At 38.8% G+C, this 26,950-nt stretch overlaps 1 protein-coding gene across 1 annotated transcript in view; it reads right to left on the bottom strand.

Moving 5' to 3' along the window:
* Positions 1-293: 293 nt before the first annotated feature.
* The window catches only part of LOC132149741 (Fc receptor-like protein 5), a 51,518-nt gene continuing 24,861 nt past the window's right edge, over positions 294-26,950 (bottom strand). The window contains exons 8-13 of the mRNA XM_059559147.1: positions 3,066-3,338; positions 2,864-2,995; positions 2,276-2,449; positions 1,898-2,179; positions 476-711; positions 294-368 (exon numbers count right to left, since the gene is read on the bottom strand). Of these exons, the coding sequence (XP_059415130.1) occupies positions 294-368; positions 476-711; positions 1,898-2,179; positions 2,276-2,449; positions 2,864-2,995; positions 3,066-3,338 (1,172 nt within the window). The remainder of the gene's footprint in view (positions 369-475; positions 712-1,897; positions 2,180-2,275; positions 2,450-2,863; positions 2,996-3,065; positions 3,339-26,950) is intronic.

The following is a 26,950-nucleotide window of genomic DNA, read 5'->3' as shown; positions in this document are numbered from 1 at the left end:
CAAGAGAACAACAACAGTATACAAGTGCCATGACAAGTCTCAGTCAGTCTAGTATAGAACGCATAGGTAGGTTTTTTTTTTTTTTTTTTAATTTTTCTATGTACTTTACTGTACATAGAACAAACCCTCAGTAAGTAAGCCAAAGATGATAGCCACATAATATGATATGATAATACTGACTCATTTGATGGCTTAAATATAATGATTATTGAAATATAATAATTATCATCTAATAAATCAGTCAGATGTTTCACCTCTCATTCTGTAGCATTTGAAAATCAGCACGACTGTCACTAGCAGATATGGACAAACTGCCAGAACAGAACTGAGTGTGTGGAGGACAGAGATCTGAGATTCTGAAGGAGACACTGAAAAACAGACACACAAGCACTTTATCATGTGCTATATCTGAACGAGAGCATAAGAAATAAATCAGCTCACATATACAGCAGCATTCATTTGAGACTCCTCTGACTGAGATCCAGCTCTTGAGTGACTCTCCTCTCTCTGAGTGTTTGCAGTAGTAGAAACCCTCATGTGACTTTGAGACAGTAGAGATGATCATCTCTGTAGTTTGATTCTGGATGAGTGATCCATCTTTATAGAAATCAGCTCTGAGATTTGGTGGAGTTGAATGTTGATATAAACAGCGTAGAGTCAGAGTATCTCCTTCAGTGACAGGATGAACAGGACTCTCCAGAATCACAAAAACTAGAAAAGCAAACAAACGAACACACATACATATACATATACATATACATATACATATACATATACATATACATATACATGTATAACAAACACACACACAGGTGCATCTCAAATTAGAATGTCATGGAAGAGTTCATGTATTTCAGTAATTCAACTGAAAATATGAAATGTGTGTATTAAATAAATTCAATGAAAACAGACAGAAGTAGTTTAAGTCTTAAGGTTCTTCAAATTGTGATGATTTTGGCTCACAATTAACAAACACCCACCATCTCAACAAATTAGAATAATGGTGACATGCCAATCAGCTAATCAACTCAAAACACCTGCAAAGGTTTCCTGAGCCTTCAAAATGGTCTCCAAGTTTGGATTCACTATGCTACACAATCATGGGGATTGATCTGATCTGACAGTTGTCCAGAAGACAATCATTGACACCCTTCACAAGGAGGGTAAGCCACAAATATTACTTGCCAAAGAAGCTGGCTGTTCACAGAGTGCTGTATCCAAGCATGTTAACAGAAAGTTAAGTGGAAGGAAAAAGTGTGGAAGGAAAAGATGCACAACCAACTGAGTGAACCACAGCCTTATGAAGGATTGTCAAGCAAAATTGATTCAAGAATTTGAGTGAACTTCACAAGGAATGGACTGAGGCTAGGGTCAAGGCATTGAGAGCCACCACAAATAGACATGTTGAGGAATTTGTAACTCTTGTAAAGAGTTGTCAACCACAGACAACGTCAGAGGCGTCTTACCTGGGCTAAGGAGAAGAACTGGACTGTTGCCCTTAAGTGGTCCAAAGTCCTCTTTTCAGATGAGAGCAAGTTTTGCATTTCATTTGGAAACCAAGGTCCTAGAGTCTGGAGGATGGGTGGAGAAGCTCATAGCCCAAGTTTCTTGAAGTCCAGTGTAAAGTTTCCACAGTCTGCTGGTGTTGCTCCATTGTGTTTTTTGAAAACCAAATTCACTGCACCCATTCACCAGGAAGTTTTGGAGCAATTAATAAATGAACTTCCATGGCATTCTAATTTATTGAGATGAACCTGTATGGACCTGATGGACCTGTAGCAGTGGGTCCTTGGATTCAAAATAGTTGAAGACCCCTGATCTAATATTTCTTGATTGTGCTTCATGAATTGATTGTACACTGCCAGTAAAGTGAATAAATACAGAAACGGAGACTCACAGTGTACAGTGATATTAACAGGATGACTGTTCTCCCCAGATTGAGACTGACACCAGTACAGTCCAGTGTCTGATGTGATGGTGGATCTGATTGTACATGTAGATCCTGTTTGTGATCCCCACACTGATGATGAACAATCTTGCAGCCCCCAACTCTCTGTGTATCTTCTTACTCTCCATCTATCAGAGTTACTCTGGTCCTCACAGCTCAGAGAGAGAGAGACAGATGTGAAGTGTTGAGTTCTGCTGGGACTGATGATCAGAGACACTCGAGGAGAACAACCTGAGAAAGAAGTTACAGCTAAAATGTTTCAGATTTGTGCATGAAATCTTTCTTTACCAAATCTGATACAATATTTTAAATTCTGTTTGAACTCACCAGTGACCCATACTGGCTGTGTGTTGCTGATGGTTTTATAATAAGCTGGTTTTATTCTCTCTGCTCTGCACACATAAACTCCTGTGTGTTTTAGAGCAGCAGAACTGACAGTGTAGTTTCCTCCAGCTCCTCTGCTGCTGTCTGAGAGCATCTGATAATGATGACTGCTGTAGTCTGCATGAAGTGAGAATATCACCATAAACACATCTTCCTGATCCCTTTAAATATAAGCTTAAAATATGGTCTCCTAACCCAGTATAATATGCAGAGATCACTATATGCAAGCCATTAATAGGTTGATTTTTCAGAAAAATAAATTATACTGATTCTATCAAAATATTGATCCATTTGTGCAGACCAGTGAGACACAGTATTGTTGGCTAACTATATGCATTTAGGATGGGAATACTCGTTTAGGAAACTTGTTTGATAATTTCCCCCTTGACCTTTTGTTTGTTTGCTTTTGAAGACTTGTAGCACTTAAATGACACTTCATGAACCCAATGTAATACTGTTGTAATACACATTAAATAACATTTTTGACATCAAGTATTAATAATATTAACAAATGAAGCACATTCGTCTCACCAGATGAAATGGTTACAGTGTACCAGGTAAATGTCCAGTCTGTAGAAAAGTTGTTAACCTCACAGATCAGAGTCACTGGATCTCCTTCAGTCAACCACTTTTGTGGAGAAACACTTAAAACTGCTCTGAGTTCTGGAATTGAGAAATAGCTTGTTACTAACATGTCAAATGAGTGTGTATATTAAGATATGTTCAAACTCACCTGATACTGTCAGAGTAACAGCATCACTGTTTTGTGATCTGCGTAATCCTCCTCTCTCTGCTCCATAACAGGAGTATTTACCTGCGTCAGACTCAGTAACAGAACTGAATGTGTGTTCCTGTAGTTCACTGAAAACACTGTTTGAATCATCTTTATACCAGCTGTACTGCCAGCTAGTGACTCCTTCCGAATATGTGTCACATCTGAGAGTGACCGTTTCTCTTCTGAATACATGTTGAGTAGGTTTAATGGTCACTTTGGCTTTTGGTCTTTCTGTATAATGACAAAAATGTACTGTATGAACAGTTAACTGGTTAAATAAAATGAATAAAAACAACAAAAACAGCAACAACAACATGATAGGAGAACATTTAAAAAATGTAAAATAAATATACATAGCATTCACATTCTTCTCGGATGATCTCATTTCCCCAGCTGTACTTGCCTTACTCTAAGGCTAATACATTTATTTCACGATCTTGGTTATTATGTACAAGCATTTTTTGGGAATATCTGTACTTTACATACGTTTTTATATATCAGCCAATTTTTACTTTTACTCCACTACATTTCCAAATAAAAATGTATACTTTTAAAATTTATTCTTTATACTTTTACTCATTTATACATTTCCCCAAAGCATATTCGTTACTAACTATGAAATAGTCAGAAGAACACTAACTGCAAGCAAACAGGTTTGATAAATCAGTGGTCTGGAATCTGCAAGTTAGACTCCTTAAAACACCTTTGCTCACGTGCAAACAAGTGCGCACACAACTGCGGATGATTTCATTTTCAACTCAATTTGAGGCTGGGGTGTGCGATATACAGTATACTGTATATGTCATAATATGGTAAGTGTTGTAATGATGTGCAATCTGACATGATCAAATAGGCTTTATCACTAAATTACACACAGATTGCATTTAAGTGGCACTGAAATTAGGCACCGAAATCTGCATTCTGATTTTGTTACTGATGTTGACAAAATTTAGGCTAGTCAAACAGTTCCATGTATTTTGAATTTCAGCAATATCAACTGCTGGCATTAGGACTGTCAATCCCCTTTTGATACTTTGTGTATGCGAGTGGAAGCCCACAGATGAAGTGCAAAGAGAATATTATTTTAATTTTCTTTTTCAGTTAGAGTACTTTAGCATTATGCATACTATTTATATTAGTCAAGAACAGTTCTAGTCTCTGTTGAGCTTAATCAGATGTAAGGCTGTACGGTGCTGTCTGCTTTAATGAATCATTAGCTAATGATTTGCAAAGATATCAGTATGTGATGACTTTACTTGTTGAGGCATGTGACAAATGTTGAACTCAGAGAAAAGGAAAAATACTTGCCATATATAGTCACAGTTACTGGTTCACTGTAATTTGTGTATTGTCCCACTCTTCGTGCTCTGCACCTGTACTCTCCTCCATCAGAGACTTTCACTGAATCGATTTTTTTAGTTGAAGCTTCAGTCAATTCACTTCTTGAGTCTTTTATCCAGAGAAACTCCCAACCAACCAAAGTTTGACCCAGTTCACATCTCAGAGTAACCGAGTCTCCAGTGAACACTGAACTCTGTGGCTCAACAGTCACAGTTGGTTTGGAAAAATCTGTCAGTATAAAATCATAAGCAGCATGAGTTGTTAAAGTTTTTCAAAAGGTCTCATCCTCTCACTATCATTAGCGCATCTTGATTTCACAAACAATGTAAGAAATACAGCTGCTAGAAGCAATTACATGGACAAGTTAGGTCAACATTCATTCAGACTCAGGAGTATAATGCATGGAGTTAAAGGACTACAAAAGGTGCAAAGACCATCCTTGGTAGGGTTCAAACCTACAATCTTTTGTACCTGTGAGGCAAAGGAAAAATGAGTTCACAAACACACACACACAAAAATATAATTTGTGACCTAATGGTTAGAGAGCCAGACTTGTAACCTGTAGGGTGTGGGTTCGATTCTAATGTCTGGTAAGTACTGTCAGAAGTTAATACCAGTGCTCTTTTCCACCCTCAATACCATAACTGAGAGGAGACCATTGAGCAAGGCACCGACCCCCATATGAATATACCATAAAAGTGAATTAGGCCATAAATGAATAAGATAAATAATACAAGACCACGGTAAGCTTAATTCAGCTAAGCTAATGTAATGTTCCAGTTAGACTTAATTTTGACATTTTACAGGTTACAGGTTACATCACTTATAGTACAGTATCAAAAAACAACCAATAAAATTCTATTATGCTTTTTTCTTCACAATAACAGTAGTTAATGTGAAGAATAGTTAACATTCTATTTATTAAAACTAAGTATACATCCCAGCAATCTCAACTATCAGCATTTCTACAAATATTTTAAAATAATAAGAATGCAACAAAGATTAATTGCAAACGTGTTGTGAAACTTAAAAACTCAGTAAACTGCAGGTGTCATGATGTTCACAAACACAGTGATGTACCTTTATTTTCACCATGCCCTTTACTCATAAAAAAAATAGGCAATTATTTATTTTTATAATAATTCAATAAAAAAAAGAAAAATCCTCTCAGATTGGTGTACACTCATAATGTGAATATGATGAAATTTACTCACCTTCAGTGTGTCCGAAATTAATGTTTGAAATCAGCACTAAAAAGTGAAGTAAAATAATCATTGTGTTACAATGGAGTGTTACAATGGAGCTGATAATGTGCATTTTAGATTAGCCATATTATAAAAGATATTTATTACTATATAAAGATTATTATTTCTTTGTTTATCAAACAAACTTGAGCGCATGATCTGGTTTTGTTAAATATGATTGAGCTGATTATAAAGAATAATTCATAATGTTATATCTTATGCATATATGCATGTGTCTCATTAAACAATTTTTAAGAGTTTTTTTAATTTGAAGCTAAAACACACTGATCTACAACACCGACTACATTTCACAAACAGCACTAACTGCACACTTATTCTTAAGCTCATCTTTGAAACTCTGAGCAGCATAAAAAAAACATCCACAAAAAATAAATCACTTAAGATTTTTTTTAATATAATAACAATTACATACTGTACATATCCAGAGGAAAATACTCACAGAGCACAAGAGGAAGTTGACTGAGCGCCATACTGAATGAATAATGACAGACAGTTGAAGACACAGAGTTTTAAAGCCTCAAGACTTCCTGAAACCTATATAGACACACTAAAAACCCAGATAAACCATCAATTTGCAAGACCGTATTCTTGTGGCAATTTTCTATTTCAATAACGGTACGAGACAAAAGTATTTTGAAGATTTATTTTCTTTCAAGAAAGGTGAGCAGGGATACAGATTGCAGAGTGTGACAAAGAGGCAACACCCCAACTCAACATTATGCCTTCATCAAATCCGGATGCTTTGATCTCATCCAATCATAATGCATATTCAACATATATGTCCATTTAAGGAGCCTAATTTTACCCTTCAGGTGCGTTTCTAAGAAGCCAGGACATCTAAAAAGCTGTCATAATTTTATTTAATTTTTTTTTTTCTTTCAACACTTGTCTTGCACTTAGATTTCCTGTTAGGTCTCAAATATCTCATGACAAACTTATGCACATCAATTAGACATTCAATAAAGAAAGAAAACTCCTTTTACTAGAGTAAAGCAAATAAAACTTACTAATAATGAATAAAAAATATTTTTTTCTCCTCGTATATTGACATATTACCATGTTTATAAAAGTATTTTTATTGTTTTATCAGTGCCAAAGTGAACTTGTTGGCTGACTAGCTGTGCTAGTGTTACAGAGTATAAAGTGTTTTGGTAGTCTTAGTACATTTTGAATGTGAAGTGTACTGTTGTGCAGAACTGAAAGTTGGTAAGGAAAACGGTGTAAAGAGTTCTGAAAAGTAACCCACGTATTGGTCTGCCTTTTATTGTCATTTGCAACATTTACTTGCACAGTTTACTAGGCACTGACATTTGTGAGGTAAGCTCTGAAGAACAAAGATACCAAAATAGCAAAAGCACAATGCAACACAATGTCACAATGTCTTTTTATGTCAGTACCTGCTGAACAGGGTTGTGGCTATAAAGATACAGCAAAAACGGAAGCGGACAATAAATAGAATTTTATACCTTCGATATTGTGTTTGATAAACCTTTACATCTACCCCAACCCTAAACCTACCCTTTACAATCATGCAAAATTATGCTATACTGATGTGCACATGCCCAGTAGTTTTTAGTGTATGTCATCTAGTCTTAACTGTTGAACAACGACCCTCCTGGACCGAAGTTGCCCAGCCTTTAAAGGGACCATTACTAAAAAGCCTAATGACTTCTCACAGATTTTAGCCATACATTTAATCCAAAACATTTTATCAGATCCAGGTTAAAAGACTACATAAACAAAACTATAAATTAAAAATAAATAAGAATAATAAAGAATAATGTAATCAGCCATATATGACAAAATAAACCCAGATGGTTCAAAAGTCTTCTGCTAGGAAACAAACTGTCCTAGCTTTTTTTTTAACCCTGTTAAGTCTTGTGACATAATTTTCCCTACAATTAACAACCTAGACGTAAGATGGCATGTGTGTTTGTATAACTAGAAAAAGTGCAGTGTCATAGTGAGATATGAAAGTAAGCATTACGTCATTTGTTGATATTGGTTCAGTTTAATTCATTTAATTTAATATTAATTTAATTTGATATATTTTATGTAGTAAATCCATCCTTAAGTTGATAAACATGATTTTTTGAATATGTTAAGAACATACTGATTTGTTTTATATTTTTGGTATTCAATATGTAAAGAAAAATGAAATGAATAAAATAAATAAAAAAAAATTCTGACATTTTCGAACCTCTAAAATTGTGCACAAGGGTTAATTTAGTGCAGTCAATATGTCTGTTGACTGCATACTCATTTCAAATCCCAATGTTCAGGGATTTGATGATTTTAATATACAATAAAATGTTACATTTATTCCCACTGTCTAATTTCTATTATTGCAATACACAAAACCATAACTAAATCTATCATTATTTTTCACAACTCTTTTCACACATATGCAGTATTTGACACCATACGTTCATCTTCAGTAGCATTCAAAAACCATTATTAAATAACCACAGCCCACAATTCTTACCATGTGAACTCTAGTATGCAACATTATCACACAGCAGTCAGAAAAACAGGATGTGTAAAAATAAGCATGTGTGAACTGGCTGTACAAGAGATGCATGTCAAGAGTTGTTTAAACCTTTTATCTGCACACTTACTGTAATCATGTGTGAAGAGTAGAAAGTCTTTAAAAGTTGACCTGCAAAACCTGAATGACATAATAATAATTATAATAATACATTTTATTTGTAATGCGCCTTTCTTAATATTTAAAGTGCTACAACATGTACAAACAAAAAACCGAGTCAAACAAAATTACAATATCATAAATAAAATAATAGTAATAGTCATAAATTAAAAGCTTTAGTAAATAGGTACATCTTAAGAAGTTTCTTAAAACAATTCAGGGAAACAGCTTTCCTAATAAACACAGGTAATGCATTTCAAAACGTAGGCGTGTTATAGGAAAATGCGGATGTTTATATATGGTCCATAAGGCAAAAGAGTAAATAAACACTTTTAGGCCTAGTCCACCTGTACACTAGGATTTTTATAAACCAAATCTTTCCTCCTTTTTTAAAAAAGAAATAAAGAAATAAAGAAAAACACATGAAAATGCAAAAACACGCTATGAAGCACTGTCAAGAGCCAAACCAACAATTGTTGATATAACCCTAACCGTAAAGCCATGTTGGGCAATCATAGACTCGCTTCGTGTAAACAAAGGAGATAGAAGCGCACAATCTGACATCAAACAAAGGAGATAATAGCGCGCACTCCGCCGTCACAAAACAAAATCTTTGGTTTCATCAGCTACACGACAACACTGCAACCAAAGTTTCTGAAAATCTTCACCCTGCCAGAAGTTTTCAAAAAGGTTTGGTTTCAGTGACCTAGGGCCTGTTCCATGAAGCCGGATTAGCTGGCTAGCCAGCACCAATCCTGGGTTTTTGGTATCATGAATGTGGCTTGGCTTTTAGCGGCGTTCATTGCCATAGTAACTTACACTCTAAACTTGCTCCGGGGCAGGTTACTTTCTGGGTTAAAGATCACAAACTGAAGTTGGACCAATCAGCTGTGAGCGAAGTGACACATGTCTGACACAAAAAGTCACTCCCCCAGTTTCTCCTGCTCCAAATTTAAGATCACTCATACAAAAAAAAAAAAAAAAAAAAAAAAATATATATATATATATATATATATATATATATATATATATATATATATATATATATATATATAATAAAAAAAAATTTAACCGACAAAAAATCTCTGGCTTTAATGACAATTAGAGTTATTTTATATGATTTATATAATTATTATATGATTCATATTATTATTAATTAATTACACACAAGCAATTTTAGTTTAACAGTTATTATAAATCATTTAGTTTAAATTAATAGTATTGTATATAGATCATGTAATATAAATGAGCTGTACTATCAATAGATAACACTATTTTAAAAATGACTGCATGTGGCTCCTGCGTACCTAACTAGCCTTCTACCACGCTACAACCCATCACGCACCCTAAGGTCACAAAACGCTGGACTTTTGGTAGTTCCTAGGATAGCAAAGTCCACTAAAGGAGGTAGAGCTTTTTCACATTTGGCTCCCAAACTCTGGAATAGCCTTCCTGATAATGTTCGGGGTTCAGACACACTCTCTCTGTTTAAATCTAGATTAAAAACGCATCTCTTTCGCCAAGCATTCGAATAATGTATCTCTTAAATTGTGAGTGTAGTTGCATCTGCATTTTTATTCTTTAGCTTGGGTTAAACTAATTTTACTTTGTTGGATCAGCAGCTATGCTAATGATGTCTCTATTTTGTTTCTATGTTTTGCCACGGGATTTACATCCCGTGGTAACTAGGATTTACACAAGCTCCAGTCTGGATCCAGAACACCTGAGAAGAGATGATGCTGACCCTCAGAGGACCCCAGATGATGCTAACCTTGAATCAACAAACAGAACTAACAATTATTGCTACATGTGTGACTGCATCCTATAATTACTATTAATTAATAATATTGATAGTTCATCATCTAGCTGACTACGTCTTGTATTATTATTATTATTATTTTTATTTTTCTAAAATCCTGTCAAACGTGCACAAACTACTAGCTACTACTAAATATTGTAGAAACATAATTTTCTGTAAAGTTGCTTTGTAACGATTTGTATTGTAAAAAGCGCTATACAAATAAACTTGAATTGAATTGAATTGAATTTGTTCAGATATCATCATGGTATAGGTCCCTGGGGCCCGTTCTTCATATGTCGCTAGATAGCTAGACTTGATTATTGACGATTTGGCATGATCTTGGATTATTTTGTTTTTCTAAGCTTATCCTGGATTTATTGTCATAGCAACAGGTCCATAAACTTAAACCAGCTCAGGAACAGGCTTTTTTAATGTAAACAGGATTATATTGCATCTTTTAAAGTATAATTTATATTTAAAATCTATCCCAGCCACTGGTATTTTATGCTTCCTCCACCGCTGTCATGTGGCAGCCCCTCTGCTTGCCATCAGCCCACCATCACTGCGGTATGAGCTCTGCAGGACTGCCATTCTCCAGTGCCGCTGTAGTTGGAGTCTCCCTCACCTTGGCCTCTTGCCTCCGAGGCCTGGACTCCGCCTCAGCCTGTTGACCCGTCGGCTCCACCATGGCTCCTAGCTCCCTCTTCTCCGTGGTGACTCGGTAGTACACAAGCTCTGCCTGGCTCCCTCGTCCCTCCGGCTCCACCTTCGTCTGGCGTTGACCATCCTACACCTCAGGACTCCACTCCTCTGGCTTTGCCTCATCCCTCCATCCCTCTGGCTCTGTGAGGCTCCTTCATCCCCTCAGCTCCACCTCATTCCTCTGTCACTCTGCCTCCACTGTGGCCTTCCAGATCCTCATCTCCGCATCGGTCACCAGAGCCATCAGTTCTGCCCAGGACCTCCATATCCTCCCCGTCAACCTGGCTCTTAGGCGTTCCCTCTCTGCCTTTGGCTCGGTCACCAGAGCCATCAGTTCTGCCCAGGACCTCCATATCCTCCCCGTCAACCTGGCTCTTAGGCTTTCCCTCTCTGCCTTGGGCTCCTCCTCCACCTACTCCGCTGCCGTAGTTCAGCCCCCTGGAGTTGGTGGCCATTCCTCTTCCATGTCTCCTCACACTGTTGGCTCCACCTTGAGTCGTTATGGCTGTGGCCTGGGTCCTGCTGGACTCCTCCTGCTCCAGATCCCTCCTGTCTCTTCCCTGGTTTATAAATCACATGAGGTCCCTAGATAATACTAACCCCATGTGAATGTACCATGAAAGAGAATGGACAGAACAGGGAACTAAAACTCAGATTTAACTACTGAGAGAGAACGAGGAACTGAACAAGGAACAGGTGGTACTTAACCTCTGAAAGAACTGGAAACCTAAGCAAAACTGGAAAAAGGAACTAAACAAAGAAAATACATGCTTGAAGTGAGAAAAAAAGTGGCAGTACTACCTTGTGCACCTCTGACATATGCAAATTATAATTTTATTTTAATTTTCTGCAATGAAAAAAAAAAAATAAAAAAATTGAACATATTACTAGTACAACAACAAAAAAATTATTTCAAAAGAAACCATTTTCTCAAACAACTACAGTAGTCTGATACTAATCTGACCAGCTTTTACTTCAATACTACTGGCTAATATCAGTCTCTGGTTAACAAAATGTACAATCTCAGACTCCGAATGACCTCCCAGATACAAAAGAAAAAAAACTGCTGTGTGTTTATCTTTACGGATACATGGCTGCAGAGCAACATGCCCGACACAGCACAGCCATTCAGCTACTGGGGTGAACATCGTTCTGTTCGGACAGGATCACTGAGACCTCTGGTAAGGGGTGAGGTGGTGGTCACTGTGTTTATATAAACAATGACTGGTGTGTTAATACTGAGGCAATCGCTATCTTCTGCTCTCCACAGATAGAGTTTTTGGTGGTGAAATTCCCGCAATTATAGCATAATAGCAGTGTATATCCCTCCCAGCCACTGCGCTAGCTTCACAACACCATCAGTGAGCACCATGTGAACTTGAAAACTTTTGCACCAAAGTTTCACCAACGTGTCAACTTTGACATCAGAGGAGACAATATGCTGGATTTATTTTACACAAATGTCAGTGACTCACATAAAACCATCTCCCGGCCCCACCTGGGACTATTTGACCACCTCTGTGTGCTGCTCTTCCCAGCATAAAGGCCACTTCTAAAATTATCCAGGCTAGTAAACAGGACCATCAAAGTCTGGACAGAAGGAGCAAGTTCAAGACCAACAGAGATGATATCTAAACTAAATAAATAAATAGACAAACACCATTACAAAGCACAAAACTGACCGACAAAAACATAATGACATACAGCACAACAGAGTATATTTCACTTTCATAAGCAGCAATGCACACTTGCTCTCTATCATGCTCATCTTCCACTCATATAACATGAACTAGAACTTGATTTGAAACCCTGACAGTAGCATAAAAAACAGTAATGAACATCCACTGAAATGCATCCAGATAAAATAATACTCTCAGAGCACAAGAAGAAGTTGACTGAGCTCCATAATGACTGAATGATGACAGACGGTTAAAGACACAGGCTGTGTTAAAGCCTCAAGACTTCTTGAAACCTACAGTCATATCTTTAGGAACACCATGACAGATTAAAGAAATGAAAATGTACCTTCATGTCTTAAAGAACATGTTTTGTATTGCTGATAATCTTGTAACAAATTTTGCGTTTTGGCCTGTAATTTACACGAAAACGCAGTTTTTATCCCTGAAAACGATTATTTCTAAAAACTCCGGCCAAAGTGGAGATTTCTGAAAACGCCGGTTATGTGTTGCCGTGTCAACTGGGAGAAACGGGGTTTTAGGTTCTCAAACGTCACATTATGCGCCAGAAAATGCTTAACGTCATGTGAGCGCCCTATGTTTAGAGTTTGTTTGGGTAACGTTACTGTTTGATCATGGATGCTGTTAAGGTGGTACTCATTTTTACGTTTGTGCAAACGCTTTTGGTCTGTTTGCATTTGCAAACACAACTGCTGTATTATATCGAGGAGCAGAGGCGAAGGAGTGCACAAAGGTCAGCAGGAAGTTGCTCGATTTTGAGGATTCTGATTGGCTTGCATGGCTTTATCCTTCTCCCTACACTGCCGCCCATAGGTTTGGCATAGTTATGATGGCGCTCGACGGCGTATTTATGCGGGTTGATGTAAACGACAACTTTTTTGAAAACGATGTTGTGTGCACGATGTTATTTTTGAAAACGGAGCGGGGGAAATATTCGTTTCTCTAAATACCCGGCTATGTGTTTAGGACCCCCTTGAAAATGAGATGTTACATCTCAAGGGGCTATCCTTTCAATAAAATTCAAATTCAAATTAATTTAAGTAGGAGAAGCTGTGTGGTATGTTTCAACGCTTTGTGATAATGAAACTAGTCGTTGCCTTGTGAACATTAGTAAAGTAAATTGTGGAAGTAAGGGTTGTGACTCATGGTTATGGTTAGTGCGGTCCATTTTAACGTGTGTTTGTTTGTTTGTTTTATAGTATGCTTAAAGGATATATACTGGTGGATGCCTCAGAGATTGAGTAGGTTTATTAACACAGGTACTGATTTTAATTGAATATTGGAGTACGTGAAATTTGCTTTTTTATTGTGTTAAGTGTTTTTAATTCTGTTTTTAATTCTAATATTTTAAAGGGGGCAATCATGTTTTTTTTTTTTTTTTTTTGCAGATGATGCATGATTGCCGTTTACTTTTATCTAATATATTGGTGGCTTAATGTTGGGTTGTAAGATATGACTTTTAAAAGTTACACTACACTTTTTACATTACACTTTGAGTCAAGTGCGTGTTGGTTTTCTATTACACTTGTACTGTTATTGGTTTTGTGCTGTGATTGAGTGTAATCTTTGCAGTGGAATTGCCATTGTATGGGATTGGGGAACCCTATGGTCTGTAGTGGGTTAAACCTTTTTGTTCTTTTCGTTTCTTTGTCACTTCTTATTAACATTCGTGTTTAATACATTTGTTTGTGCTTGCAAGGAAACACACTGTGGTTGTTGCCCTTCTTTTACACCTTCCCCATTACATGTAAGGCCTGGGGAGGGTTACACATGCAAAGGTTTTGTTGACATGGATGGATGGATGGATGAAATGTAATTTGAATAGTGGCACAGTCAGATAAGAAGAAAAAAGAAAAAAGAAGAACAAAAAGACTGACTATAATTGTTTTTTTTATCAGAAAAAAAAAAGTAGGATGCATCTGACACGAGTAGATATAGAACCAAGAGACTTTGGGTGAAAGAGGAAGAGTATTTTAAAAAGAAAAAAAAACTGCATTAAGGCATTACTGGTGCCATGATGCAATATAAACCTCAGAATGAAGAAAAAGAAGCTAATATCAGTAGTCTTTAGATCTTGTTTTATTCATGTTTCATGCTAAATGAGAATGTAACTAACACTAAACACAATAAAAGGCCTATTAAGAGTAAATATTACTGTTGCTCATTCTTGGGGTTAAAGGTTTTTCATAAATCTCAAACCTTATTACATTTTTCTTTATTGCTTACACTCTAAAATCCATTATATTAGCCAAATGTCACCAACATTAGGATTTCTCAAAACTATAAACAAACATACGAAAAAGCCACTGTGCACTGCAGAAAATACAAGTCAGCAAACTAAAAACTTCTCTCTGCATTTATCCCTTTTGTGAACTACAATAATGTTTTAACTAAAGCCTTTAATTTATGCAAATCTGCAAGGAGATTTTCCATTACATTTATGGGAATATCTTTTAAAACTAAAGGAAAGAGTTAACAGTACTTGGAACCTGTTTTTATGGACTTTTTGGAGTACTATAAGAATACACACTGTACAGAACTAAATGATGATACATCTTTCCTATTTTTTTTTCAATGTATAATCAGCTCATTGCTTTTCAAAGATTAGCATGCAAAGTCTCTGAAGCACAGGTAGGATTGCATCATTAGTAATAAGTAGCCTATTGATAAATCTATTGCCACCAAGTGCTTAGTATCACAAAGAAGCATTGATGATCCTGGTCATTCTCCAACCCTTCTCAACCAAAACCCATCAGTGTCCTGAGATTTAAAGTTTCTTCTCTTGATATGTATTTATTTGAGCATATGTCACATCATTAGATCCAGAACCTGAAAATATAGAAATGGATCATATTTTATTTTAAGGTTCAATTATTGCTTTTAACAAACCATTAAGTACTACATTTTCCTCATACTCCTAATTTGCTGCTTATTAACAGTAGTTGTTAAATTTAGGTATTGCGTAGAATTAGGGATGTACAGTATAATAATGTAAAATATGTGTTTTATAAGTACTTATAAACAGCCAACATTTTAAAGGGTTAGTTCACCCAATAATCAAAATTATGTAATTAATAACTCACCCTCATGTCGTTCCAAACCAGTGAGACCTCCGTTTATCTTCGGAACAAAGTTTAAGATATTTTAAATTTAGTCCGAGAGCTCTCAGTCCCTCCATTGAAGCTGTGTGAACAGTATACTGTCCATGTCCAGAAAGGTCTGAAAAACATCATCAAAGTAGTCCATGTGACATCAGAGGGTCAGTTAGAATATTTGAAGCATCGAAAATACATTTTGGTCATTACGAGTCATTATCTGGCTTGGTTCGGTGTTCATCTTCAGTTCTCTCTTCACAGCAGTTCAGTCAGTGTACTGTTTGAGTAAATGAATAACTCTGGGATATTGGTTTGTTTGAACTCAGAGGGAGTGTCAGCCACATTAAAAAAGTGAACAGCTTAAGTAATTTGTGGATTAATGCATATTGGAGACACGAACCGTTTCAAACGATTCAGTTCGATTTGGTGAACTAGTTCAAAAAGATCTGGTTACATGGAATGATTCGTTCGCGAACCGGATATCACAAACTGCTTTGTTTAGAACTCTCTCACAACAGACACAGAAGAGAAGACAATGCTGACTAAAGTTTTAGTTTTTGCTATTTTTGGGCCAAAATGTATTTTCGAGGCTTCAAAATAATCTAACAGACCCTCTGATGTCACATGGACTTCTTTGATGATGTCTTTCTTACCTTTCTGGACATGGACAGTAGACCGTGTACACAGTTTCAATGGAGGGACTGAGAGCTATCGGACTAAATCTAAAATATCTTAAACTGTGTTCCGAAGATAAATGGAGGTCTCAGTGGTTTGGAACGACACGAGGGTGAGTTATTAATTACATAATTTTGATTATTGGGTGAACTAACCCTTTAATTATTAGTGAGAACTGATCCCTATCCTAAAGTTTTAACTAGAAATTATGAAATTTCTAAACATATCATATTGTATCAATATATTGTGTATATATATATATATATATATATATATATATATATATATATATATATATATATATATATATATATATATATATATATTTATATATATATATATTATTTTTATTGCTATTGAAATTTATGGTAGAAATTAAAAACAAAGGAGATACTATTATTATCATAAACGGACAAACTTTTATTTGGGCATACCTTTGTTTTCTTTCTTTTGCCTCTGTTTCTTTGTATATATGAGTTCAATTTCAGCATAGGTGAGTTCAGTAGGTCCACTTACACTGTCTATGATGAAAAAGAGAGAAAAAGAATAAGATATGGGTTTTTAGACAGCAGCAGAGCTATGTAGATATGTTGTTTGCTGCGTTCATCCAATCAATTACATGTCACAGTGTCTGGGTTGTGTTCCCTGGGTTTCCACTAGGTGTCCTCAGTTCCCACAGTGTTTATCATTTATCACTTCCTGTCTCCTTATTTGGTCACCTTCCTCCTTGTTTAGTTAATTGATTGTTCCCCACCTGTCTCCTGTTTCCCCATCATCCTTTTGTGTATTTATACCTGGTCTGTCTGAGTCTTAGTCACGGAGTCCTTGTTTAGTGTTAAACGTTAATTCATGTCCGTCAATGCCTTGCCTTGCCTTGCCTTGCCTTGCCTTGCCTTGCCTTGCCTTGCCTTGCCTTGCCTTGCCTTGCCTTGCCTTGCCTTGCCTTGCCTTGCCTTGCCTTGCCTTGCCTTGCCTTGCCTTGCCTTGCCTCGTTTATGTTATGTTTGGATTTACCGGTTTTGACCCTGCCTCGACTGTGTAGTCTCTTTGGATTACCCCTTATTAAAGACATACTCGCAATTGGTTCTCTCTCCTGTGTTTTCCATAACACCGATCGTGACAGAAGGACTCTGTCACTGCAAGAGCCAGCGGTATGTCGGCTTATGTCTCCTCCCCAGCCACAGTGCGGGAGAGGAGTGGATTTGAAGGAACTCGCCTGGTGGTTTTCCGGGGAACCAGAGGAGGTCGCCGAGGAGGGAGTGGTCGAGAGGATACTCAGCACCGCTCTCAACCAGGGCCGCCCTTCGACCCGGGGCTCGTGTGGGATGGATTAGAGCCACCGTCTCACCATGGCGGACGGAGAGGAGAGAGGAAGCGCACGTCCGCCACAGTGGCGTCACTGCCCATGATGGCCGCTAGTCCAGCGCCACGAGGCAGGATGGACGCCAACACAGCACCACAACCCAAGGCGATCACGAGTCCAGCGCCACGGTGCAAGATGGCCGCCAGCTCAGCGCCAACGCCCAAGAGGGCCGCTGACTCATTCTTGGACTATTTCGCTACGCTGTCCAAGATCCTAGAGATTCCCAAGACGGTTGACGTCATGGCTGCTGAGCCAGCGCCACAGCACAAGATGGCCGCCAGCCCAGAGCCACAGCACAAGATGGCCGCCAGCCCAGAGCCACAGCACAAGATGGCCGCCAGCCCAGAGCCACAGCACAAGATGGCCGCCAGCTTGCAACCACAGCACAAGATGGCCGACTCAACGCCTGAGTCTCCAGACAAGGTGTCACCGACTCGCCAAAATAGAGGGCGGAGGAGGAGGAGACTGTTCCGGAGGCCGAGGCGGTGCCCGATGCTGTTCCGGAGGCCGAGGCGGTGCCCGATGCTGTTCCGGAGGCCGAGGCGGTGCCCGATGCTGTTCCGGAGGCCGAGGCGGTGCCCGATGCTGTTCCGGAGGCCGAGGCGGTGCACGATGCTGTTCCGGAGGCCGAGGCGGTGCCCGATGCCGAGGCGGTGCCCGATGCTGTTCCGGAGGCCGAGGCGGTGCCCGATGCTGTTCCGGAGGCCGAGGCGGTGCCCGATGCTGTTCCGGAGGCCGAGGCGGTGCACGATGCTGTTCCGGAGGCCGAGGCGGTGCACGATGCTGTTCCGGAGGCCGAGGCGGTGCACGATGCCGAGGCGGTGCCCGATGCTGTTCCGGAGGCCGAGGCGGTGCCCGATGCTGTTCCGGAGGCCGAGGCGGTGCCCGATGCTGTTCCGGAGGCCGAGGCGGTGCACGATGCTGTTCCGGAGGCCGAGGCGGTGCACGATGCTGTTCCGGAGGCCGAGGCGGTGCACGATGCTGTTCCGGAGGCCGAGGCGGTGCCCGATGCTGTTCCGGAGGCCGAGGCGGTGCCCGATGCCGAGGTGGAGGCCGAGGCGGTGCCCGATGCCGAGGTGGAGGCCATTCCCGATGCGGTGTCCGAGGCCGCTCCCGATGCGGTGCCCGAGGCCGCTCCCGAGGCCGCTCCCGAGGCCGTGACCGAGGCAGTGCCCGAGTCCGTTCCAGAGGCGGTGCCCGAAGCCGAGGCGTCTCAAGTCTCCACAGGCAGTCCAGAGTCGAGTCAGGTTCCAGTTGACCCTCCAGAGGCGAGTCAGGGGCCAGTGAACTCTCCAGAGGCGAGTCAGGGGCCAGTGAACTCTCCAGAGTCGAGTCAGGTGCCAGTGACCTCTCCAGAGTCAGGGCCAGTCACCGTTGAACTTTCAGAGTTAAGTCAAGTCACTGGGTGGTCTGCTGCTCCGCCCTTTTGGACTCCGGCATCGACCACAGGGGCGTGGTGGTCATCCGCTCCACCCTGGAGGACTCTGGCCTTGACCACAAGGGTGTGGTGGTCTTCCGCTCCGCCCTGGGGGGCTTCCGCTCTGACCACACGGACGTGGTGGTCTTCCGTTCCGCCCTGGGGGGCGTTTGCCCTGACTACACGGTTGTGGTGGTCTTCCGCTCCGCCCTGGAGGACTCTGGCCTTGACCACAAGGGTGTGGTGGTCTTCTGCTCCGCCCTGGGGGGCTTCATGTTGTTTTTTTTTTCTCCTTTTGTTTTTGTGTTAATGTCGGTCCCTGTTCCTTTCTGTTAGTCTGGCCCTCCGTCCCTCCCCCTGAGCCTCCACCTGTCCGCCTCCCTCCTGGTCTCTGTTTTGTGTCTGTCTTGGAGCGTCTGGGAGCCGCTCCTTAGTAAGGGGGTACTGTCACAGTGTCTGGGTTGTGTTCCCTGGGTTTCCACTAGGTGTCCTCAGTTCCCACAGTGTTTATCATTTATCACTTCCTGCCTCCTTATTTGGTCACCTTCCTCCTTGTTTAGTTAATTGATTGTTCCCCACCTGTCTCCTGTTTCCCCATCATCCTTTTGTGTATTTATACCTGGTCTGTCTGAGTCTTAGTCACGGAGTCCTTGTTTAGTGTTAAACGTTAATTCATGTCCGTCAATGCCTTGTCTTGCCTTGCCTTGCCTCGTTTATGTTATGTTTGGATTTACCGGTTTTGACCCTGCCTGGACTGTGTATTCTCTTTGGATTACCCCTTATTAAAGACATACTCGCAATTGGTTCTCTCTCCTGTGTTTTCCATAACACCGATCGTGACATTACACTGACACAGCAAATATGCAAATAAGAACAATAACCCAATTAACCCAGCAGTGTGTTTTAATAATAGAGTGCTGCAGCCATGAAGTCAAAACCTGGAAAAAAATATTCAACAAGGGGATCTCTCAAGATTTTCCTGTGGATTTTTATAATGGGCTGTTTCAATTGACACATAACACAGTCTGAGGTAAATACTTGGATGTTTCGAAAACATGAATTTTGAAGCAGTTATGTTTATTTTTAAAAACAGACCACATTACTAAAACTGTCTGGTCCTGCAGATTTTCTTTATTCAACATCAAGAAATTCAGGCCCTTTCTTTCTGAACATGCTAAACAAATCCTTGTTCAAGCTTTTGTTCTGTCCAGGCTGGACTATTGCAATACTCTCTTGGCAGGTCTTCCAACCAGTTACAGTTACCTTTACAACTAATCCAGAATGCTGCAGCATTAATTGATTGTTAATTTAAACGACGATCGATCATGGAAATTATCGAATATTGACATCCCTAAATGCAAATGAGTTGGATGGAAACCTGGCTATTGTCTGCATCAAACCATGCTTCTGAACAAATGGCATTCACCATTCTGGGCAGCTCCAGGACAGCTGTCTCTCTGAGCACGGTGCTGTCTGTGAGCGGGGCGGAGTAAAGTAGCCATCAATCACACTGCAGTGTTTGTAAGATCTGCCAACTTCTCCACCCCATTTACAGAGTGAAATTATCTGACTACCTTTATCTCTCAGGACTGTTGTTTTGGCTTGGGGTCCTTCACATGCAGCAACAGCACTTTCCACCGCACCAATAACACGGGGATGCCCGCCGACGTGCCTGACTTTAAATCGGCGCTACTAAACACGGATATCGGCCGATGCCGATATATAAAAACATGACAAATATCGGCCCGATATATCGGTCGACCTCCAATATATATATACATCAGTGATGCGCAGGTCAATGTATTAATAACCCGCACCCGACCGACGTTTTCAACTAACCCGCCCCCAACTCGGACAGCAAAAAAAGAAAAAGAAAATATTGTACCCAACCCGGTTCTTGACCCGCATTTTTTAAAAGTAGTTAATGCAGCGTCATTGGGCCATAGACGTAGGAACTAGGCAAAAAATAATAATAATAAAAAACAAACAACCAAAAAAAATCCTTTATATATTCTAATTTTGTCAAGAATTATAAAAAAAAAATCATCAACAAACTCATAATTTGTTCTAAAATAGTGTAGTCTGGCTATGTCTATTTTGATGTTTCTGTTCAGCAGACAGTGAGGTTTGGGTTTGTTCCTATCAGAGCTCGTGAGCGGAGAGTGCCTTTCTCCATATATTGCGCTCCGCTCGCTCATTCCGTGGGGTCTCGTTCAACCCAGATTGGCCTGCTGGTTCGAAAATATGCAAGGAGACATTTAATTGTGTAGTAATAAACTGGTGTTTTCTGTGTCGCTGCTAAGATGAAGTTGACGATGAGGACTCGCCACGCCAGAGAGAAATGCACATTTCATATGGATTACATAATCAGAGAGTAGCCCATTTATTTTGGTTTTAATATTTTCGTTTAAAAGTAGACATTTCCAGCTTTCTGTAATATATAGCCTATATTTCTCAAATCGGTGGGGCACAAGCTGAGTTTCGGCATCCTCCAGTTCACATGCAATGCAAGTGATCGTGTCGGCGTCTTATAACATTGCTATATTTGCTTCTTATTTATAAAATATGGGCAATTGATTGATAAAACATTGATCAAAATTAAGATACAATTTATACAAAACGAAAATCTTTTGAAAAGAGTTTTCTATAAAACAAAAATTAATGAAGTCGTCAAAATCATGTTTTACCAAAAACAGCGTCTTCACCTTTTCTCTTGCTGCCTCCATTTTTACCTGCAGACTGAGCTTGTGCGTCATCTTCGCGCCAGTTATTCAGCCAATAAAGTGTAGTCCTATGTATTTCAAAATTGTGTCTAGTACTATATTAATTACAAAGGTTTAATTGGCATCTTTATTATACCTTTATACATCTTTATTATATCTTTATACATCAAATATATATAAATATATATATATATATATATATATATATATATATATATATATATATATACACACACTCTCACACACACACACACACACACACACACACACACACACACACACACACACACATACATATACATTTATCATACATATACATTTCATTTCATATTTCATGACTGACCAGACTGACCAGGCAGCAGTGTGTTGTTTCCTGCGTCACTCTGGTTCTGCTCTGATGTCTTACTTCTATTCTGCTGTTGACTGACACTAGAGGAAGATCTTACACCTAGTGAAACATAAAATGATTATGTAGCTAAATGGTTTGATGAAAAGGGAGGTAAAAAATAAAATGCAGACTGCTGATCTCCTTTATACACACATGGATGATTAACAACCTACAGTATATGCCTAATACAAATAGTGAACATGATAGAGGGCTTGACTCACAGTTGTGTTCAGTACAGATGATTATTACAGTACAGATAATCTGTGATTATTTAGCATTATTTTTATCAATACTTTTCGGTAATTAATGAATTATACTCCAAAGCTTGCTTAGAATGGTCTCCCATACTGACTACCAAAAATATACCCCAAACAGCAGGAGAGACAGGCCAAAAGGTTTGGGAACAGAGTTTTGAATTTTAGTATAATAAAAAAAGGAACCTTTGTTGTTTCTGTAGCACCACGGCAGGACTAAGAAGACAATGATCAAAAATATGACGGGCAGTACTGCAGTCACTGCAACTATCATGAAACAGGAACCATCAGATCTTGATGTTCTGGGGGAAGCTGAGATACATATATTTTATTTTAGTGCTGTGATTAATACAAGAATATTTTGAAAGTGTTTATAGTTTTCAATCTCACCTCTGACTGAGATCCAGCTCTTGGGTGACTCTCCTCTCTCTGAGTGTTTGCAGTAGTAAAAACCCTCATGTGACTTTGAGACAGAAGAGATGATCATCTCTGTAGTCTGATTCTGGATGAGTGATCCATCTTTATAGAAATCAGCTCTGAGGTTTGGTGGAGTTGAATGTTGATATAAACAGCGTAGAGTCAGAGTATCTCCTTCAGTCACAGGATGAACAGGACTCTCCAATATCACACCAGCTACAGAAACAGAAGAAACATGAAATGTTGGCAAATAGTAAAATTATATGAAAAATATAGTAACAAAAAATTGTTTATTTATTTTTTGACAAAACTATTCTTTGTGCCGCCTGCCTCACTGATGCGTCCTGCATGTGTTTAATCAACCTGCTTTATGCTTTGATTGTAAACTACCAGTGAAATTAATGAATACACACAGACTCACAGTGTACAGTGATATTAACAGGATGAGAGTTTTCTCCAGATTGAGACTGACACCAGTACACTCCAGTGTCTGATGTGATGGTGGAGCTGATTGTACATGTAGATCCTGTTTGTGATGCCTGATGTAATGATGAACAATCTTCCAGCTGTTTACTCTCTGTGTATCTTCTCACTCTCCATCTATCAGAGTTACTCTGGTCCTCACAGCTCAGAGAGAAAGAGACAAATGTGAAGTGTTGAGTTCTGCTGGGACTGATGATCAGAGAGACTCGAGGAGAAACACCTGAGAAGACAATTAGAGTTAAGCATTTAGAAATGTTTGAGATTTTTTAAAATAAATATTAATTTAAGTGTCTGAACTCACCAGTGACCCATACTGGCTGTGTGTTGCTGTAGGTTGTGTTATATGCTGGTTTTCCTCTCTCTGCTCTGCACACATAAACTCCTGTGTGTTTTAGAGCAGCAGAACTGACAGTGTAGTTTCCTCCAGCTCCTCTGCTGCTGTCTGAGAGCAGCTGATAATTATTGCTGCTTTCTGTTTAAAGTGAGAATGTGAAGATGTTCACTAAGGGAATTAATTTCTGTATGCTCCTTATGAATGACTTTCACTGTAAACGGATGTATTCTCAATACTTTTAATTTCAGTAATGTTTTTTTTTTTTTTTTTTTATGAACCATACAATAAATATTCAGATATATAGACATTTTTAAACTTTAGTGTTATGTCTACTTTGTCTGCAGCTCAGCAATTTTAGCAAATAGTTTGCATTGTACATTCAGATCAACAGCATTAAAGTTGAGATGGTAGACTTATTCACACATATGAACTCATTTAGACACTTAGGTGTTCTTGCTCCTTCCAATCAGTAAATGATCATCTTTGAATGAGCACTATAAGTGTATTAACTTTAAATGCTTAGGTAATGTCAGTCAGTCCCATTTCAGGGTCTGCCAAAAATAAAATTTAAAATCAGAGCTAAAGAACTGCATTTTCATATTTACAAGGACAGTTTCATTTTATGCATAGGCTTCTTATGGTTTTGATGCCCATTGGCCTTCAAGCCTTCTTTAGTTGGACTAGTTAGCCAACCACACTACAGTCTGACTTCCCAGGGATGTGTGAACACTGTAGCAATATCTGAGCAATGCTGCTTTTGCTTGAGCATCGCATTCAGCTTTACAGTAACACTGGTCCATGTAAAAAAGTTGGGTTTGGGGTGTAGTTAGATCAGCTTGACGTAGTCATATTAAATAATCATTTTGACTTGAATAAAATCTGTTAAAGGGGTAAATCTGTCATCATTTAGTCACACTTAAGTTCTGCCCAAACAGTTGCTGTAGCCACTGACTTCTATAGTATGGGGAAAAAATACCATGGAAGTCAGTGTCTACAACTGTTTGATTACCGACATTCTTCTAATTATTTTGTGTTCAACAGAAAAAAAATTATAAAGGTTTGGAACAACATGAGGGTGAATAAATGTAAAAAAAAAAAAAAAAACTATTTCTTTAATTCAAAGTTACCGCATGAAGCACATTATATCTTACCTGATGAAGCAGTTAGAGTGAACCAGCTGAATGTCCAGTCTGTAGAGGATCCATAAACCTCACAGATCAGAGTCACTGGATCTTCTTCAGTCAACCACTTCTGTGGAGAAACACTTAAAACTGCCTGGAGTCTATCTGAAATAGAGAAATCACTAGTTAATAACATGTTAACAATTATAACTTGTGTGTGTTAATAGGAGGAGATGATCAAACTCACCTGATACTGTCAGTGTAACTTCATCACTGATGTTTGATGTACGTGATCCTCCTCTCTCTGCTCCATAACAGGAGTATTTACCTGCGTCAGACTCAGTAACAGAACTGAATGTGTGTTCCTGTAGTTCACTGAAAACACTTTTTGAATCATCTTTATACCAGCTGTACTGCCAGCTAGTGACTCCTTCACCATCAATGTCACATCTGAGAGTGACTGTCTCTCCTCTGAATACATGTTGATCAGGTTTAATGGTCACGTTTGGTTTTGGTCTTTCTGTTAAATGATAACAATTCACAAAGAAAAATTACCTGATAATATAATAAATATGTAAATAAAATAATATATGCTGGTTTTAGTCTATGAACAGTTACTCTATGGAAAAACACACATGCTAAATCAGGTTAGACTGAAGTGTTGTTCTCTGTAGCTGTTATAGTCATTGATTTAGTGTCTTTTGAAAAATGTTCATTGTGTTCTCAGAGCAGATCATTATGTGATCAAAAATACTTGCCATATATTTTCACTGTTACTGGTTCACTGTAATCTGTATAATATCTTCCTCTTCGTGCTCTGCACCTGTACTCTCCTCCATCAGAGACTTTCACTGAATCGTTTGTTTTAGTTGAAGCTTCAGTAGATTCAGTGTTTGAGTTTTTACTCCAGAGAAACTCCCATCCATCCCATGAATGATCCACCTCACATCTCAGAGTAACTGAGTCTCCAGTGAACAATGAACTCTGTGGCAGCACAATCAGAGTTGGTGTGGTAAAATCTGTAAATATAAAATCATTGGTAGCATGAGTTGTGAAAGTGTTTCAGCAGAAGATTTCATCCTCAAAGATAAATCGTTAGTGCATTGCAGGTTCACAGAGCTTTGTCAAAATCTATAAAATATCATAATGTTTATGTTTATAGATATATTTATATATATGCAGCACTCCACAAAATAAAACTAGAGCTTGAAACACTTTAGCATGAAAATGGTGTTTGCACCATTCAGATATTTTTTTTAAGGGAATTAAAAGTTAACCATCTAAAGACAAGAAATGAACTAAAGATGCATTCTTACTAAATGTAAAATACTGAATATATAAGTCAACAGGCAATGTGCAAAACAAAACTCCAGAACTGATTCAGCAAATAACATTACAAACCTCAAAACCAAATGATAGGAAAACAGACTGACCTACAGTTAACGCAACAGAACATTTCTATTTCACAAACATCACTGCACACTTGCTCTCAAAAGTTCATTGTTTACTCATACAATTTATTGTGGATTTGAATCTCTGAGAGCAGAAAGTAAAAAGTAAAGGAAGATTAGTTGACTTGATTATTTACATAATATAATATTTCACCTCTGACTGAGATCCAGCTCTTGGGTGACTCTCCTCTCTCTGAGTGTTTGCAGTAGTAGAAACCCTCATGTGACTTTGAGACAGTAGAGATGATCATCGCTGTAGTTTGATTCTGGATGAGTGATCCATCTTTATAGAAATCAGCTCTGAGATTTGGTGGAGTTGAATGTTGATATAAACAGCGTAGAGTCAGAGTATCTCCTTCAGTCACAGGATGAACAGGACTCTCCAGAATCACACCAGCTACAGAAACAGAGGGAACATGCAATGTTGCCAAAATAGTAAAATTATATGAAAGATATAGTAATAAAAAATAGTTTATATGTTTTGACAAAACTATTCTTTGTGCTGCCTGCCTCAATGATGCGTCCTGCATGTGTTTAATAAACCTGCTTTATGCTTTGATTGTAAACTGCCAGTGAAATTAATAAATTCACACAGACTCACAGTGTACAGTGATATTAACAGGATGAGAGTTTTCTCCAGATTGAGACTGACACCAGTACACTCCAGTG

Source organism: Carassius carassius, chromosome 9 (genome assembly GCF_963082965.1).
Source record: "Carassius carassius chromosome 9, fCarCar2.1, whole genome shotgun sequence".
NCBI lineage: Eukaryota > Metazoa > Chordata > Actinopteri > Cypriniformes > Cyprinidae > Carassius > Carassius carassius.
Note: the sequence above shows the minus strand (reverse complement) of the source record. Positions and strands in the feature narration are given on the sequence as shown.